The 19,444-nt window shown below is 34.3% G+C and overlaps 2 protein-coding genes and 1 long non-coding RNA gene across 3 annotated transcripts; 2 read left to right on the top strand and 1 right to left on the bottom strand.

Annotated features, from left to right (window-relative positions):
* The first annotated feature begins 1,171 nt into the window (after window positions 1-1,171).
* Window positions 1,172-5,874, top strand: LOC147540582 (Thioredoxin superfamily protein). Its single transcript, XM_086643339.1, has 10 exons — window positions 1,172-1,403; window positions 1,530-1,574; window positions 1,680-1,736; window positions 2,148-2,217; window positions 2,892-2,933; window positions 3,198-3,271; window positions 3,510-3,580; window positions 4,008-4,093; window positions 4,177-4,286; window positions 5,622-5,874. The coding sequence occupies exons 1-10, from the start codon at window positions 1,239-1,241 to the stop codon at window positions 5,679-5,681; spliced, it is 780 nt and encodes a 259-aa protein (XP_086499465.1). The 5' UTR covers window positions 1,172-1,238; the 3' UTR covers window positions 5,682-5,874.
* Window positions 5,875-6,260: 386 nt separating this feature from the next.
* LOC147540581 (uncharacterized) lies at window positions 6,261-7,278 on the top strand. The gene has a single exon (XM_086642530.1). The coding sequence runs from the start codon at window positions 6,401-6,403 to the stop codon at window positions 6,986-6,988; it is 588 nt and encodes a 195-aa protein (XP_086498656.1). The 5' UTR covers window positions 6,261-6,400; the 3' UTR covers window positions 6,989-7,278.
* Window positions 7,279-14,236: 6,958 nt separating this feature from the next.
* Window positions 14,237-15,469, bottom strand: LOC147540580 (uncharacterized). Its single transcript, XR_015224911.1, has 3 exons — window positions 15,343-15,469; window positions 15,084-15,158; window positions 14,237-14,385 (listed from the first exon to the last, which is right to left on the bottom strand). It is a non-coding gene; the product is annotated as an uncharacterized LOC147540580 (long non-coding RNA).
* Between the last annotated feature and the right edge of the window lie 3,975 nt (window positions 15,470-19,444).

Raw genomic sequence — 19,444 nt, 5'->3', positions numbered from 1 at the left:
CGTGCTCCCCGACTAGGAAACGTCATATCGCACACGTATACTTGTCACGTGACAAGTCACTTGATTGTATTTCTTATAAGATTGTGGGATACGACACGAGTGTGTATGGGTCGCATAACTTAAGTTTTAAGGCTACCAAACCAAAATCCCTGAGTGGGGATTGGATATTAAATTTTAGACGGAAAGTTTTAAGGACGCCTCCCTCTGTTATAAGCGACTCCTTTCGAAGAAAATTCGGAGTGCTGAGTGAAAGAGGCGTCTTTAACATTTATGGGAGACGCCTTTAAAGATACTTACTTCCCTTGTTATAATGGCGCTAAATTGTTCATGATTGGTCTAATTGGCCCAAACAATTAAAAATGAAGAGAAGTCCAACACTTATTAGGCATGAGTTGGATGATTCAACAAAACACACAGACACTCTGTTGGAGGGTCAAGTCAAGGATTGCCGAACTAATCGAGCTTGAAAACAAAGAAGAGAGGTATAAAAACATTGTAAGGACAAATTGAGTTTCCAATTTGACTTATTCTATTTGTCGAATTTATAATTTAAATTCAATACGAATAGATTAACCTCCATCAGGAAAAATATAACTTTTTGTTCATCGTCCGACCAACAGAGCTATTTAATATTCACTCCATGTATGAGAGTGTTGGATGTTTTAAGGCATTATAACATAGAGTCTTTGGTGTTGGTTTGGGCTTTGCTCCGATGTAAATTCAACAAAGGAAGTTATAAGGGGGCCTATTTTTTGTTAAATGCACCCCAAACACCATCGACCTCGATCTAGTTAGGTTGAGCCCAACACCCATTTGCGAATCGGCTCAAGCACATTTCACGTGGTCCCTTTGGACGAAGCTCTTGCTCATACCTAAGTTGCATCTGATGGTGCTGACGACAATCGTTGTTTGATGGTGGTGGAAGATGAGAGTGGCAGAAACAGGATCGTGGCAAGGGCAACCATTCACCTTATCTTCGACTTTTTATCACGGTCTTTACTAGTAATGCATGTGAGCTTAGTAATGTATGTGGCCCGGGATTCACCTGAGAGACGGGCCGGGCATAGCGTGATTCTTCAAATATAAATTTGGGTTTATATCTGTATGGGCTTTGTATTAGTGCACCGGGTACATAATGGGCCAGCCCAAAGCCGGCCCGTAATATCCCCTGTTGAATCTAAAAGTCTGAAGAATAGGGCGGAAGCAACACTGAAAAATTACTGAAGAAGAAGATCAAAATGGGGAAGAAGAACGAACCTCAATCTTGGCTACAATGGCTGAATCTAATAATTTCAGAACCCTATTATCTCTATCACATCCTCATTTTCTTTTCTTACTTGATCATTCGAAGCTCTGCAACCCAAATCTTCTCCCCTGATTTCTCTTTTCTCCTTCTCCGCCGGGTAAATTTCTCTCCTCTATTATCAATTCACTGAAATTTCATACATTTTTGAAGTTTTTGATCTTACCCATTTTCTGATTTTCATTTATTAAGTTGATTTCATTAATGGGTAGGTAATATTTTGCAGGAAATTCAATCAATTTGTGCTCTTTCAGTGTTGCTAACTGTTAAGGTATTAAGAAATTTTTGTCTTTTTAAATAATATCAATGAATCAAGTCTACCAAGTTTACAGTAGTAATTCTCAAATTATATGTTGATTGATTGTTGTTTTAACAGCTAGTAAAAGAGGAAAGTTGGGAAGGATTTTTTGCTGATGCTTTGTTTTTCTCAAAGGTTTGATGGTTTTAGACATTTTATATATATCTTGTATATGTGAGAATAGACCACATGGAAAAAAGATAATCTTTTTAACCAAAATGATATAATATGTTGGGTTGATGTAGTTAATGCACTGAAACTATATGTGGTATCAGAGCTAGGTCTACACGTGATGGTCCGAGGGTCAAACGAGGTCACACGTACTCCAAGTTTCCATAAAAAGACACGTTTAGGCTCATAGAATGCCAATCTGAATGGGCGTGTGAGAATAGTCCCACATGGTGAAAGGATCTCGATACCGATAGTATTAGGGTCTCTCAGCTCATCGCCAAGTGGTTGTTGAGTTGGATGCCCACAACCTACAAACTTAATACAATTTCACCCCAACTCAAGACACTTCTCATCTTAAGTGGGTTCTTTTGGCAGGGTTTCCTTATTGTAGTTGCTTTAATCATAGACCGTCAGGTGGCTGTTTGCTATATGGTGGTTTTCTTTGGTAAGCATTTATCTTCATATGTTTTGGTTTCAAATTCCAATTACTAATTAAGAAAAAGCAATTTTCCTTTAGCCTATGTTATCTAATGGCTCAAAACTGGTGTATTTGATATTTTTGCCGCAGTGCCCTACCTTTCTGATTGAGTCTAGTGTTTGGTCATTTAGATTGATGTGTTCTCTAATATACTATAATATTGTTTATTATTTGATTCTGTTTGGCTCAATATCTGTTATGAATGACTCGTTATTAATGTGGGAGCTCTATCTTTTCCCCTTGACAACCTTTAGGTTAGCTTCAAACAGTCGATCTTCACTACATAGTTTATAGGTTGTCTTAGTTTCCAATCATAGGAGAAACCATTACAAATCTATGGGTAGAATCAAGTACCTATATTGGAGAAGGCTAAAGTGGAAGTAGGTGTATATATCAACTTCTGAGAATGATTTACCGAGGTCTCATGCCGCCCTAGTTAGTCTAAATTTGGGTCTACCATTTTCTTCTGTTTTGAGCCTCCGGCAAGATTATCTCACATGCAAGAAATCTAGATTGTTGTTCGACACAACAAATTTTTAGAATATTGAGATTGGTAAATTGATTTTTTAACATTTGATAGTTTTTCTACTTTTCATTGATATAGCTCTTATTTCAATTACCGTTTGTTTTTCTTCTTGCAGTTGTGTACATTTTGACTCAGCAACCACCTTACAATGAACAAGGTATTATTCGATAAAATATGCTCTTTTATATATCTTTCATATTCATGTTTAAATTTCTTCACTTTTATATCCTCTCATGTTATTTTAATTATAATTAGCTGAAATTGGAGCTAACATCTTTGTGAAGGAGCAAAAGTAGAAAATTAAGAAAATAGATTATAACCAAACTGTATTTGACGGAATTTCTGGGTGTCTGATCCACAATTTTATTTATACATATTGTGTCTCATGGGGCGAACATCATTTCATTGATCGACATTTCAGGTAATTCAAGTAAATTGACACCATTGCAATTGGAAGTCTTATTGACCGAGGGAGGCACTTCAAGATTCTGGTTGGTTAGTCGCAATTACTTTACCATAATTTCACTTAGTTTCCCAAAACAATCTCGTAATCCGACTGTCTTTCCTTATTTAGTTCGGAATTTTTGAATCAAATCACACATTATAAACTCAATCAGACCCTATTGTCCTATTCAGTACCAGAAGTTGATTCAGTTCACAATTTTTGAATCAAATCACACATTATAAACTCAATCAGACCCTTATTTAGAACTGTGGTATTTTGAAATGACAGGTTGAATTCCGAGCTTTGCATTCATCCAATTGTATAAGGACAAGTAGTTTCCTTCCCGATCTCTCAATAACGTAAGTTTTTATTGCATTCTTTAGCATAAATTGAAGGTTAACCTTTGTGTCCAAAATTTGGTTAGAGTTCCAAGAGACTTCTATTTAGAAATGTTCCATAGATGGTCTCTAATAAGTGTAAAGGTTTAAAGTGGTGGTGGATGGATCTCTAAATTATTCTTTTGCCACCCAAACACCCTCCTCCTCCGTCGCTCTTCTTCCTAGAAGCTTCATCAATGGAACTTCAGCAAATGACAATGTCAGGGGACCTTCAAGAGTTCATTGATGGAGGTAAGTGGAATAGGAGTAAGGGATGGTTAAGGGGGAGGAGAAGATGCCCCAAAAGCTCTCTCTCCTTACTCAAAAGCCTCTTCACTTAGTAGCCCTCGTCCTCCATGCCTGCGTTTTTTATTTTATTTTAAGCATAATAATCTCAATTTCAACGCAGGTATTCGAACAAAAATCTATCTTTTGGAATAGTCGATCTCGGGCTCTTCCCTAATGCTGCAGATAAATTCGGAATATTGATGGGGGGTAATGATTTTGCTTGTAATTGTAGCTATTTCTTCTACGTTTTATGTTTCCTTTACCTGATTTTAAGATATAATTTATTTCAGGTAACATGGGCCAATTGCCAGCATACGTATTATATGAAAATGGAGTGGAGGTGAAACGTTTTCCTAAGATGGAACTCGAATTAAAAGTTTCTCGTCAACCTATCACAAAGGTATTCCTTATTGAGCACTCAAAATTTTAACTTGTTATTGCCATTTTTGTTCTTATCTTGATCAAATATAGGATTTCTGTGACCCGATTACTTAAAAACCAGAGGAAAACAATGGGTAATTGGTTCGGTCAGTATGACCTATACCCATGGTGAAAATCACGATGTGATAACTTCACGTCTTCACCATGAAAGAAGAATAACTTTTGCAACTCCCAAGAGCTTTCTCCTGAACCCTAACCCATTATTGCCTCTCCATCTAACTTGAAAGTTACACTTGCACACTTCCCCTACCACTGAAACCCTCTTTTACTACTATAAGCAACGAAGCTAAACAGAAGAGAAGTGGTTCTTGCAAACCCCGAATCAGTTACAATTTTGACGTGAAACGGAAGTTCAAATCGTTTCGAAGCCTTCAGACATGGTTATAACATAACACCTTGTTTATTATTGGTTATTTGGCTACTTGTCTTGGATGGCTTTGGTGCCAAAAACGGTCAGGTAGAGAAGCTTGGAGTGGTTTAAGGCAGGCCGATTGTAACGCCCCAAGCTTTAGCAGTTGCCGATATTGTCCCCGCTTTAACCACCCAGGCCCAAGCCCACACGGGTACGGGGTTTTGTCCTTGGCGAAGGCACCACAAGCCTACCCAAAAGGCCTCGGTACTTACTAAGCTTGAGCTTACACATATAGCCCAGTCTCTGGACACTCTTGTGAGCAATGTGGGACTATTACAATCTCCCACCCTCAGCGAAGAGTCGTCCTCGGCTCTGATACCACTTAGTAACGCCCCAAGCCTTAGCAGTTGCCGATATTGTCCCCGCTTTAACCACCCAGGCCCAAGCCCACACGGGTACGGGGTTTTGTCCTTGGCGAAGGCACCACAAGCCTACCCAAAAGGCCTCGGTACTTACTAAGCTTGAGCTTACACATATAGCCCAGTCTCTGGACACTCTTGTGAGCAATGTGGGACTATTACACCGATACCAAGAAAACAACCTTGTATAACGTGGAACTAGGCTAATCGGTGCGGGTGGTGCCTAAATGACAATATGGCTCGTATTGAGCTGCCATTACGCAAGTTTTCCGCTTTAGATATCTAGATCCAAGTCCTTGGTTACAAGGTTTTGTTTCTGGCAAAGCCTCCACGAGCCCCCCCAAAAGGCCTCAATACTTACCAAGCTTGAGCGTACACTTATAGCCTAGACTTTGGATTGTCTCCTAAGAGATGTGGGACTATTACTGAGCAACATCCTATATTCTGTGATATCAAGATGAAAGTCACGTAATTTAACAACGTTATATCCGCTTCTTAACAATGGGTATATTTGTGATTGCAGAAACTTCTTTGCCGATATTTTGAGCTTGATCGACATCTTATCGAATACGTACACAATTAAATAGATAAAATAGATTGTTTAGAGAGAGATGTTTCTTGTTGTAAACTTGAGTGTTCTCCTTGTGTTGTATCACAATTTTGAGATTTTCATAGATGGTGTGCCATCATTTTGTATTTACTTCTTGAGAATGGAGAAACCCTTTCAAGATTTTACCCCAAGTTGGATTGAAATGAGGAAAACAAGTAAACAACAATATAACAATCTTATTAATGATGTTATGAATATAAATGACACTCAGAAAAAGTGGGTGACCCTCACACTCAAATAGTAAACGACCTGATTTCGCCCAAGTATAGTAGAGAGAGGTGAAATCAGATAGTACTCGAATTTTGATTTGATTTCGGTCTACTTTTTCCAACAGACTATCACCAATGTATTGGACAATGAAGAAAAACCACTATAACAATTAAAAAAAATTAAAATATGACTTAAAATTATAAACCTCAAAAGTGGAAGCAAAAGGAGCATAGAGTGGTATAAACATCAATAATCAACTCCTTGGTGTACTTAATTCAATCTCAATCATCCCACTAATATTATATACATTTTTAACTTTCTTTTCCTTTTCTCCCTCTCTCTCTCTCTCTTCTTGATGGCCTTTAAATTGCTCCTCCCCTCTCATTCCCCTTGAGTCCAATCATATCTTTCATACTCTCTCTCTCTCTCTCTCTCTCTAAACTTGTATACAAACTCTCTCTTTCTACAAACATAACAAACGAATGGAGCCAAACAATACAAGGGTAGTAGTAGCCAAAAGACTATGGAACATAGTACGTATTTTCTTCTTCATGATAAGAAAGGGTATCTCTAAGAACAACAAATACATACTTCACATCCACCACTTGATGACTAAACGTGGCAAAATCGCAGGAAAAGCCATAGGAAACTTGATGTTCCATCACTACAACAACAATACTCACAACAACCATCACTCACGTGATCCTCACGTGTCATTCACCATTCCAAGAGAATATGAGTTCAGTTGTGGTAATAGTCCAGCTTACTTTCCCTCCTTCCAAGTCACCAACAAACGGAAAAGTAACTGTCACCAGCGTACCGACGAATTAGCGACGGTTAATGCCGTTACAAAACTGTTAGAAATGTTAAATAATGAAGTAACGGTGGAAAGTGTGACGAGTTCACCTATACTACCTGGATTTGGACGGAGTCCTATGGTTAGACAATTAAGGATAACGGATTCACCGTTTCCGTTAAAAGACGTAAGTGAAATTAGTCACGTCGATGAAGATGCTGAGGAATTTATTGAGAGGTTTTATGAGCAACTCCGATTGCAAAATAAAAGTTAGTAAATCTTTTACGGACTATGAGATGCCAGAATTAGTTAGTAATTCGTGTGTGAATTTTCATTGGAATTCCAAATGAGTTAAAAATGGGAAGATCACATTCTTGTTGTGTACAAATCATGTCAGATACGTATACACATAGCCCCATCGATAACAAAAAAATATGGTTGCTCGTAATGAAATGTGGGTCAGAATCCCCTAGTTATTTCCCGGCTAAAATGTATCGTGTTCCTACAAGATTGTTTTATGATCATTTTCAGAGGAAATTAAATATGCATATATGAGTTTACTTCCGTCTTTCATGTTAAATTTTTTATGCTTTTGCACTTAATTGTTGATATTTACAATAAATCGTAAAGTGTTAATCAACTAATATATTATTTGTTGATTAGCTTTTTAAGTTTGGTGATTATTTCCACGCATAATAAGTTCACTGAAGACAATATAAATAATCCTTTGTTGGATGGAAATTTGTGAGAGAATGTTGTAAGATCGAGAACAGAATTAAGTTATAATCCATAATCTTACATCACTTTTAATCTCGTTGTGCTATCTTGCGCTAAGTGATAATACTGTGGACTTGCCGAATGAAAAGAAATAAAAGTGAGAAAAACAAAATATTTGTAAAATAACCTCCAGAATTTACTTATTGTAATAAAATTCCTTCAATAGAATTTTGTTTGTGAAAATGATTTACGTAATATCAGAAGTACAGTATAACTATAGATACTACTATATACAACTCTAATTTTACTAAAGACAACTATTAGACAAAAATAACTAAATGAAACTAATTAAAATAGATTCCTAAATTGCTAACGAACACCTAAAACAAAAATCAACTACAACCGAACTTCTCTTTCATGCTATACACAACTCCATTTTACTCAAAAAAAATATTAGACAAAATTAACTAAATAAAACTAATTAAATGTTGTCCTAAATTGCTAAATCAACACCACAAGCAAAAAATTAAGTATAATAAAAATTTTTCTCTAAAAATCTTGGGGTTCAAAGTTCTATTACCATAATTAACAATACTACTGAATATTCTCTCTCTAACACATGTACTAAAATTCTATAACATATTTCTAACGTCTATCTTCACTGTTTAATTAATAGTTTATTCTTTGAGTTTACTTATGTATTTTTTTTCTTCACATATTAAGAGAATGTATGTTTTCTCAAAAGTAAAAGAGAGATACTCCCCTTTTCACATAGTTGTGTCTAATCCAACAAGTTTTTCAATGATTTTCTTATAATAGTTTTTGTGCAATGTTAAGATTTCATAGAAAAAAAGAAGTGCGTTAGAGTCAAATTAGTGAATCATTTAAAAAAAATTTATGAAATACCGTGTGTTAGAGTCATATTAGTAATCATTTTTAAAAAGAAATTATAAAATAGATTGTATTAGAGTTAAATTAGTAATCCTTTTTAAAAATGAATTATAAAATAGATTGTATTAGAGTCAAATTAGTAATCTTTTTTAAAAAGAAATTATATCTATTTTACATTTATTTTTCGGGATCAATTTGGAGTAATGTTTTTTTGGTTGAGATTCTCAATATAATATTTGCTAGTTAACACCAATAAAACAAATGTTATTCTTCTTTTAATAATTTAACAAAAGAAAAGATTGTGTCTAGTAAATAATTTTCTAAAGTTAAAACGTAGTTGTATTTAACAATTTAAGATTCAACAAAATATTCATTTAATAAAACCAATAAACTAATTATTGGTGTTGTTTAGCAATTTAATAAAAAAAAAGTTGTGTCTAGCAAATAATTTTGTAGAACAATTATGCAATTTCGTTTAACATTTGTCATAACTCTAATGTCTTTTGTTAAAGTAAGTTCTTATTAAACCCTAGTGAGAAGGATAAACATCAATCCTAAAACCATCTAGATTTCTTTTCCCCTTTTTTGTTAGTTGATTTGCTTTTACAATTTGACAATTCCATGTAAGATTTGGGTTTATTTGATTTTTCCATGATTCCATGACCAAATCCTTTTGTCTTCTTGTAAGTAATTAATTCCTTACAAGATCCTCTAAATTATCACTCTCTATCAAACTTTAATTTGACTTCAAAATATATTTGCAAACAAATTAAGATATAGTTTTTCAAGGTGCATGATTGATTGAATAGAGCTAGAAGTTGTTGATTTTTCTTATCACGAGTTCACGACCCATTATATAAATATATAGTGTTGGTTAGCTGGTCGTACAATTACCCTGAAAACGAATGAATGAATCATTTTACAATACATGACTAATAAATTCATCATATTCTATATCATTTACACGCCTCGGGTTGTTTATCTTAATTTATTCTTTTTGTGTGATTTTCTATTTAATCAACATACATACTATTAATAATCAAAACTTGCTAAATTTTATAAATAAGAATATCTAAAATTAATTAATTATTAAGAAATTAACTCATAGAAACTAGGGGTGAGCAGAAACCGAACCAATTGGCCGAACCAAACCAAGTCGAACCATACCGACCGATTTTTAAGCCGAACCGATCACCGTTCGACTCGGTTCGGCCGAAAAACCGAACAACCCTAATTCGGCTTGGTTTGGCCTCGACTTGAGTTTCTAGAAACCGCCCAAACCGAACCGACCGAACCCTAAGAAAAAATGAAATAATAATTTTGTAAAGTTAGAAAGTGCTAAACTAAAAAGTAAAAAAATTAGAAAACCCCTAATCGAATCTTCCATACTACTATCTGTCCTCCTCCCTAGTTGTTGTTGTCGGCTTCATCAACCACCTATTCAACTTGATTGAAAAGTTTTAAAGGTAAGTCTTCACTGATTTTCTATTTACCACAACCTATTCTTAGTTAATAACTTACAATTATAGATTTTCTATTCGTACTTCTATTTATTTATTTATTTTTGTAATCGTGAAAAAGTACGATGAATTTTTAATTTTTATTTTCAGCATATGTAATGGTGGAAAAGTATGATGAGTTCTTAATTTTTATTTTCGGTGTATGCAATGAAATGAATGACATTAGTTTATAATTTTCTCTAAATTGTGATCGGTTAAACCGATCAATCGAACTCAACCGAGCCGAACCAAACCGAGTCGAACCATGTCGGCCGGCCGAATGTTCGGCTCGACTTCGGCCGCCGATTTAGTCAAACCGTCACTTATTGGTTCGGCTTCGGCTCGAGCCAAAACCGAAAAAAACCGACCGTTGCTCACCCCTAATAGAAACTAGAGAAGAAATTACATTAGTTTGTATGCCCTTCATTTTTTTTTCTTTAAAAACACCAAATATAAGAAAATAAATAGATCAAGTATAACCTTTCTTTCTGTTGTTGCAAGATCAAGTATAACTTATCTTAACAAAAAAAAAAAGATCAAGTATAACTTAGGGTGAGACTTTTGGTCCTCCCCATTCTATTGTTTAAGTAAAAAAGGTGAGTAGAGACAAAAGGGTAAGTGAAATTTGATGTAAAATAAAGAATTGGAGATTTGTAAAGATTTCAAACTTGGCCAAATTAGCTTGTTGTCCTCCTTTGGACCTAATTTATTTTTAAATTAACTTTTTAAGATTTGGAAACACAAGTAACCTCATTAATAACTAGGGTTATGGTTACATTGTACTTAGTTAACTTAAAACTAAGGGTGCGACGATACCAATACTAATCCACCGAATCTCTTCTATAACTCAACCACGTGTTGTTTGAGAAGAAAATATATTAGACTCATAATATTTTAGTAGAATGAATAACTTCTAAGTCCAAAATAATTATAAGAAGAAAACAAAATCAAATATAAACAAAAAATTTAAACTAGAGCAGACCAAAATATCTACGAAAGATCGTTGTTGGATAACATGTCTCCCAACCGATCCCTTCCTAACGAGTTGATACGGATATGTCACTTCATAAATAGGTTAAAATGGGATATAAATATCATATACAATTTAACTTGATCGGTCCGGAAACAAGATGTGGTACTAAATTGTTCAGATATTTGAACCAACAAACATACATATTCTGATCAATGGACAACAGTATATCTCAAAATAGTCCACTTTAAAATAGCCATTTCTTGATGAAATGTGGGTTTTGTTTGCTTACCTCCATGCATGCCATGAAAATCCACCATAATATGTAATTTTACAATAGATATAGTCATATAGCATAAAAAAAGTAGTGTTAACCATTTATTTTATTATTATTATTATTATTATTACTATTATTATTATTATTGGATATTTTGTTTTCTTTTTGTTATTTATTTTGGACATGTGGGGTATTTCTTGGTATTGAAAATTGTTTATATTACTTTGTTTTGTGCCTCTAGTTTTTAAATTTCTTGATATTAAATTCTTTTGAAAACATAATTTGATTATTCTACACTAATGCACATTAAATAATAGCAACAAAAGAACAAATAATATACACAATTATGTTAATGATATATGTACATCGACATGACACCAATGTTCTCGACTTTCTCATATATATTATGTCTTTTATCTTGAATATGTTCAAATTTGGTCTAACCGAAAAGAACACATTCAGTATCTTAATGAAATCGGTCGTCCTTATTGATCGTATCTACATATTTTTTGACAACAATAAACAAACGGTTGTACCAATTTAAATTTACTATTATCTTTGGACTCGAGACAATACAAAATTGGTAAAATTGTTGTTTGTAATTTAATAAGTTCTCTTGACCACTATGTCCTCCAAAATATGAATCAACTAATGAGAAATCTTCCCATAAGACATCAATGTTACTAAAGCAGACATCAATGTTACTAAAGCTAAATTTTGACGCCTTAACACAACTTTTTGCTCGAATTTGTGATGAAAACAGATACTTTGAGGAGTGATATTGATGATTGAACATGATACATCAATAAATTGTGTGGCTTACCGTTTTAACACGTGGCAAAGAAGTGATTTGCTTTTATATCCACTAAGGATAAAGTCGATATAATGCTATTTCATGATTTAGACTAGCTTAAAACTATACAAATACTTTTATGTAATTAAATGTACTAAAGTTGTAAAACTAAACTAATAGTTTTGAGTATAAAATCTAACTTCTTGGTTTGTGCCACCAACTTTACATTAAACGTTAAAAATACTTTAGGGTTTATGGCAAACAACTTTGATTAAGGATGGTCCATTATTTGAATGCTCTTTCTTTGGGTCTTAAAAGTGAGGGTCCTTTCTTTGGTAGGTACGTATGATTACAAACCAGTACTTACACCCCCAATTATTACATATTGCACCCACCAATGCAAACTAAATAAATAATGTCTCTATAGTACATTATATAATTAAACCTCCAAATTTTACACTGTATTATCATCTTTTTAGTATCGGCGCAGCAGTAACAAGATGTTATGCAACAAATTATTTATCGGTAATTAGTCTGTCTGGGGAGATAAGGAGATACAACTCCTTAGATTTGCCTTTGGAGTTGAGAGAGATTGTTGATACAGATAGACTAAGAGTAATTAGGTTCTGAGGGAGTTTTCTGTAATTGTGTTTTGATGTTTTCTGAGAGTCGGGCCTTTTAGTCGTTGATCAATACAAAAAGAAAAACGTTATGCCACGCGATAATTATCCAATACTTATATTTGCATTATTCTACTATCTTATACTAATATTTTTCTTTTTTATTTTCATGAACTTTATGTAGAATTTTTGTTGTGATATATATTGTTGGAAATGAAGGGTAAGACTCACTTTGATTTAAAAATTTCTTTTTCTTAAATGTTTTCTTTTCCTAGCTTAAATTTTGTTTTGTTTTCTTTTTAGGGACTATCTTTTTTCCATTTGGATAAGGGTTAGGCATAAAACACTAAATATAAGAAAAAGAGGAAAATATCAAATTTATAACATAGTTGGGATTTAGGACAAAATAATATATATATTATTATATCATACTCTTCTATTTAGATTCCTTCATAATTAAGAAAGGTTGTTTGGTTCCATTCATGTAAAAGACTATTGTTTTTGAGATGAAAGCTTACTTTAATTGAGTGGTAAAATATGGGGTATTTCTACAAGCGAAACCAAAATTTAAAATCTAAAAAATTGTATCAATGGGAAAATGAACGGAGAACTTCATCTATATAGGCACCGTTTTTTTTGTAAGGCCTAAAAGCGAGTGACGAGAACAGTTTGGAAAGCTAAAGGCCCAAGTCTCTAAGCAGGGTGAGGTTTCGATTTTAGTACTTTGGTGGGGCCTTTAAAGTTTCAAAATGATTTGCACTTGGAAGTGTTATGGAACCCAGAATTTTCTTAACTTGGCCCACACATGGATAGCGACACAACCCAAATTCAGACTTTTACAAGCTCATACACATTAACTTGTGCCACCGCCTGGGAGAAGATGGCGACAATGGCGAGAGGCGTGCCATCGAGGCATCCACTGAGAGGATTTTGTTAGGAAAAATAACCTAATTAACTTGTTCAGGAATATGAAGATAAACGATGTGAAAGTAAAAGCAGAGACACCAAGATTATTTAACGTGGCAAAAAACCCCTCCACACTAGAAGGTAAAAAACCACGGGACCTAGTCCAGAAATCTTCCACTATAATTAAATAATGGGTTACACAACTCTTCAAGATGTATAGAAACACTCTTGGACAACTCTTCACCAAACCTATGGTGGATAAACTGAACAAAGAAACAAAGAAATAAAATCTCTTACTCCTTAGGATTTGAACAAATCCTAGATTACTAAAGGTTGAAGAAGATAACCACAAACTAAATTGCTTCACAACACTACAAAACAGACGACCTTTAGTTACGAACAGAAGTCGTAGCTGTTACCTGATATTCCGTAGCAAAAGATCTCTTGCTACGACCTTTTTCTCGTAACTAATATTGCCGTCACAAAAGGTTTTAGCTACGAACTATTTGCTACGACGTAATCCGTAACTACTAATTTGAACCTTTTGCTATGGATTTCGGCGTAACTAAATGTTCAAAAATATTTGACCGTTGACTGTCTATTTGTTACGGAATTGTTCATAGCAAAAAGTCTTGTATTTCAAAGAAGATCTACTATTGAATGTCCATCAACTACGGAAGCATCTGTAGCAAAAAAAAAAAATGATTGTGTTTAGATCGTAGCACCTGTTCACATTAATTAATCATAACCCTGTTCAACCTGAATCTATTCATATAAAACATACAATAACATGTCAATCATCTGCTTCATTCAATCATTCATTAAAAATCCTTCATACAAACGTCAAAGCAAAATATACACCAACTAAATTTACCAAAATATGAACGTCATATATTGATTAACAATCCAAACTAACTAACTTCAACCTATCTAAAAGTTCAACGTACTATGTATTAACAAAAAGAATCTCGTACGAGGGTTCACTTCTCCAGCTTTTCCTGTAACAAGAGATAATATTTTATTAAAATTTAATGAGAAACAATGGTAATTCGATAAAATCAAGAATGTAATCATATTTTTCAATCAAATGTAACATTCACGATTCGAAAATGCTAACAAACAATGTGCAGAACTATTTATAGAGCCTTGAGTTTGATAGCTTAACCATTCCTTACAAGATTCAATGAAAATCTAAATGTAAGCAACCTAACAATAAGTAAATAAATGTGTAAAGTTAAATGGGTAGATACCAAAAACATCCCTTATGAAAGTATACAAGTGCATAATTTTTAAGGGATATATTCATCTTCAGTTACTACGTTAAAACCCAAAATTCACGTGTTTATAACTTTCTGGACTGTAGCAAAATATTAGGCATTTTACGAACTTTAGGAAGATTTTTTAGAGCCTAATGTTTCCTTAAATGACTCCCTACTATTATAGATTCTATAAAACTACTGCGCCGTTATCAACCATATCCATTTTTTTTTTAAAAGTTGATTGAATTAAGAAGGGGGAAAAGAATTTCCAAGCAGAAGGGAAGAAAAAAAAAGGGGGGGGGGGTACATCTCACCCAAAGATAATCCCCCAATTCGACACAAAATCAACCATATACATTGGTTCACATAATATATAGTTTAGTACTGAATCGTACAGAAAAATTAAAATTTGTAAGAAAGTAAACTAGATGACTTACCAACTCATAGTCTCGTAACTTTCTGATATAGTAGTATCATCCTCATCACTGTGCAGAGTTACACGATGAAGTGCCCTACAGATAATTAAAGTAGTCACTATTTCTTGATAATTAAAAATGCTTGGAAACAAAATTTTCATAATAATAGCTGAAAGAACAAAGTAGGCACTTCTAATAGTAATTGCAAATGTGAGTAACTACAATTCTAATTAAAAGACTGCTAAATCAGTTTGCTAAATGCATTTGGAAACATATATACCTGACTAGATAGTCAATATAGCTCCTCTTTCATCTGATTCATAGTTGTGTGAAGTTCTCGGGCAAAGTACACCCATCTGGTAAAGACTCTCGTAGTAACTAAAGCATTATGTTAAAAGTCTTATTACTCCACCCACCTAGGCATTTGAAATGACAAATTTATATAATTTCACACTACCTACTTTGCAAACTTGAGGATAGGAATACCTTCGGAAGATGAAACTGTAACTTAATGCAGTAGCTCCAATGAGAAAAGAAGCGGCGAAAAATGAGAAAGCATAGTGTTGGTTGACGCTTCCACAAATGCACAACATAAATCATTAGTGAAGTTAAGCAATAACTATAAATGGAAGAGTAACAAATGAAAATGAAACAAAAGAACAAGAAATGGAAGAGTCATTCAGCATGCACAATGCACATCATCAATGAACTTAGATTTTGTTATAGTTAAAACTTGGATGCAAGGAAAATAATAATAGATGGAGGGCTACATAAAAGAAAATTGTTAATTCGGACATCAAAAACAAACAAGAAAAATAATAATAGTAAACTATAGGTCTCTTTCAATTTCCAATCTCACATATGTATCGTACCCTTTATGCATATGAATTAGGCTTTCCACTTCAAGTTATACCAAATCTTGTTTTAGATGACTTTCATTATTCTTCCCGTTTGATTTGAAAAAACATATCATGAATATATCCTCTTAGCTAACTAGGTAATTTGGAGGGTTGATCAAACTAATTAGTATGTGAATTTCTTGGTTTAGATAGTTAAGTAGTTAAATTCCTATCTCACAAACACAAGTAACTAAACGTGACAAAACTATATCATTTCTCTTATAGTCTACCAAAACTAACAAGAAAGTACCCTAGACTTGAAATCAAGGAAGCAACCATCGACTTGAAATCCTGAAAAGTACCCTAAATCTTAGCAGGCCTTGGCAAATTACAAAATAAAATGAGTAACAAGTAATCATGGGCAACATAGCAAACAAAGGCTATATCACTTTATCAGTCTCCCCGATGATAATCCATGAGAATATGACATTGAATCATAAAGTTGGATGCAATATTGAGTATAATTGGAGAATAACCATGTCAAGCAGTCAAGGTAGTATATCTAAACCTCCACTAGTTCAGTTCAATTAGCTTTCAATATTTTCTATTTCTCAAATAACTTAATATAACTAGGTACCACTCTAAAATAAAACAAACATAAAAATAACTTAGTGACTCTAGAGTAACTTAATATTACTAGTTATTGTTTAGGATGGTTTAAAAATTTTGAAACAGCCAACCCCACTTTAGTTCTTTATGTAACCCTTGTGACTCTCAAGTATGGAAAATGGGATTCCATCTTACTGTACTCATGGTGCTACGAGAGATAAAAAAGAGAGCTCACTAAAATACCCTCGCATAGCTAATAGCTTGTTGAACCTTCGGAGAGAGCCATAGAGATCAATCACCTCATACAATTAGTAAGAAAAGTTGAACAATCTCGATTGTCTATAAAATTTTCATATGAAGACCAAAAAGGTATAGGGTTGACTACAATAGAATACAAGAGATGAAGAGAGTACAAACATTGATTTAGAAGCATTAGAATCAGTACAATAAGTCATAATGTTAAAAATTGACTTGTTAATGTATTCCACTCACTAGCAAGGCAAAAGAACCCTAAAATCAAACACTAATCGCAACCTCATAACCCACAAACAGGATAACAGAAATTGAAAGATTAAATAAAAAATAAAAATAAAGATTCGAGAAACAAACCTCAAAAATTGATCTAAGTTAACCCTAAACCCAATCAATCGAACTCTATCTCTCTCTCGAAATCTCTCCTCTCTTTTTCTCTCTCTCCCCCGAACTCCCTCTCTCTCTAGAACGGTCTCGTTATGATTTGGGATTAGGGCACCCCAAAATTTTTGAACTCTTCTACGAAAAGCACCTAACATTTTGGCTATTTTTACCATAGGCACCTTAAAATTTTGGCGCAAATTTTCGCGCGCAACTTAACCTTGATCTGCTACTATTTATGAACCCAATAACTACGGACAAGTCGTAGCAGCTGCCCCTCAATTGCTATGAGAAATAAACCGTAGCAAAAACACATTTTTCATTTTTCCAACCATTTGTGCGTATGACTCAGTTGCTACGGATTTATGCGTAGCAAGTGTAGGATAATTCTGTAGCTATTGACAGGTATTTGCTACGACTACAAAATAATCATAGCAAATGCTGAGTAATGGCTACGGATCAGGGAGTCCGTAACAAAAAAGGCGTAGCTAAAGGTCATCCATTTTGTAGTGCAAGATTAATAATCTTCTTTTCTTCAAACCAATATTCTGCTCTTTCAATCTCTCTTGAAAGAACCACTTCAGAAATCTCTCTTTCTCTGACTTCTCTTTGTTCTGGAAGTTGTTGTGTATAATCTCTTCCCTTTCATTCCCTATTTATAATAATAAATAAGGAGGTTTACCAGAAGAAATAGGAATTCCTTTTTAGGCTTGAAAAAATAGAAACTTCTATTTTTTCCCCAAACAAGGAATAAGGGAAATCCTATTCCAACTAGGAGTCCTTTAATTATAAGGAGGGACCCCAACAAACTCCCCCTCCCGACTTATGAAGAGGGACCTACCATCCCCAAACCTGCAACACTGCTACATAGCTCATGTTTGCCTTTGGGTAATGGTTTTGTCATCATATCTGAACCATTGTCGTCAGTATGGATTTTCTCGATCTTCAACACCTTTTCTTCAAGAACATCTTGGATCCACTGGTATCTCACATTTATATGCTTGGACTTGGAATGGAAACTAGAATTCTTACTGAGGTGGATGGCACTTTGACTGTCGCAATGAATAACATAATTATTCTGTTTCATACCAAGTTCTTCTAACAGCCTTTTCATCCATAACATCTCCTTGCAACATTCTGTAATGGCAATATATTCTGCCTCTGTAGTAGATAAAGCTACACACTTTTGTAATTTAGATTGCCATGACACTGCTCCCCCTGAAAATGTAAATAAGTAGCCTGATGTGGACCTTTTAGAGTCTACATCTCCTGCCATGTCTGCATCTGTGTAACCGACTAATACTGGCTTATCATTACCAAAACATATACGAGCTTTAGACGTACCTCTAAGATACTTCAGAATCCACTTCACTGCTAACCAATGCTCTTTGCCTGGATTAGCAAGAAATCTGCTTACTACTCCAACTGCAAATGCAATGTCCGGTCTTGTACACACCATTGCATACATCAAGCTTCCTACAGCTGAAGCATAAGGAATTTTCTCCATTTCTTCTTTCTCACTTCTAGTTGATGGACACTGATCACGAGTCAACTTGAAGTGACTGGCTAATGGACAACTCACTGGTTTTGTCTTGTCCATATTGAACCTTTCTGGAACCTTCTCAATGTATCTTTCTTGTGATAGCCAAAGTTTTCCAGCTTTCCTATCACGAGAGATATGCATGCCAAGAATTTGTTTTGCTGGACCCAAGTCTTTCATATCGAAATACTTGTTTAGTTCCTTCTTTAACCTGCTAATTTTATTAGCATCCTGACCAACAATCAACATATCATCAACATAAAGTAGAAGTATAATCAAATCTCCATCAGGAAATTTATGAACGAAAACACAATGATCTGAAGCCGTCCTGTGATACCCTTGATCCTTCATGAATGATTCAAACTTTTTGTACCACTGTCTTGGTGCTTGTTTCAACCCATATAAACTCTTCTCTAACTTACAAACCAAGTGTTCCTTACCTTTAACTTCAAACCCTGTTGGTTGTTCCATATACACATCTTCCTCCAAGTCACCATGAAGGAAAGCGGTCTTGACATCTAGTTGTTCAATTTCTAGGTTCATACTTGCAGCCAATCCCAATACTAACCGTATAGAGGACATTTTCACCACAGGAGAGAAAATCTCATCAAAATCAATACCCTTCTTCTGCCCAAATCCTTTCACCACTAGGCGTGCCTTATACCGTGGTTGTGAATTTCTTTCTTCGGTTTTGATTTTGAAAACCCACTTATTTTTAAGAATTTTCTTATTCTTAGGTTTTTCAACCAACTTAAAAGTGT

The sequence above is a fragment of the Eschscholzia californica genome, unplaced genomic scaffold (genome assembly GCF_041429995.1).
Source record: "Eschscholzia californica isolate CP2 unplaced genomic scaffold, dmEscCali1.0.p SCAF_5, whole genome shotgun sequence".
In the NCBI taxonomy this organism is placed as follows: domain Eukaryota; kingdom Viridiplantae; phylum Streptophyta; class Magnoliopsida; order Ranunculales; family Papaveraceae; genus Eschscholzia; species Eschscholzia californica.
Note: the sequence above shows the minus strand (reverse complement) of the source record. Positions and strands in the feature narration are given on the sequence as shown.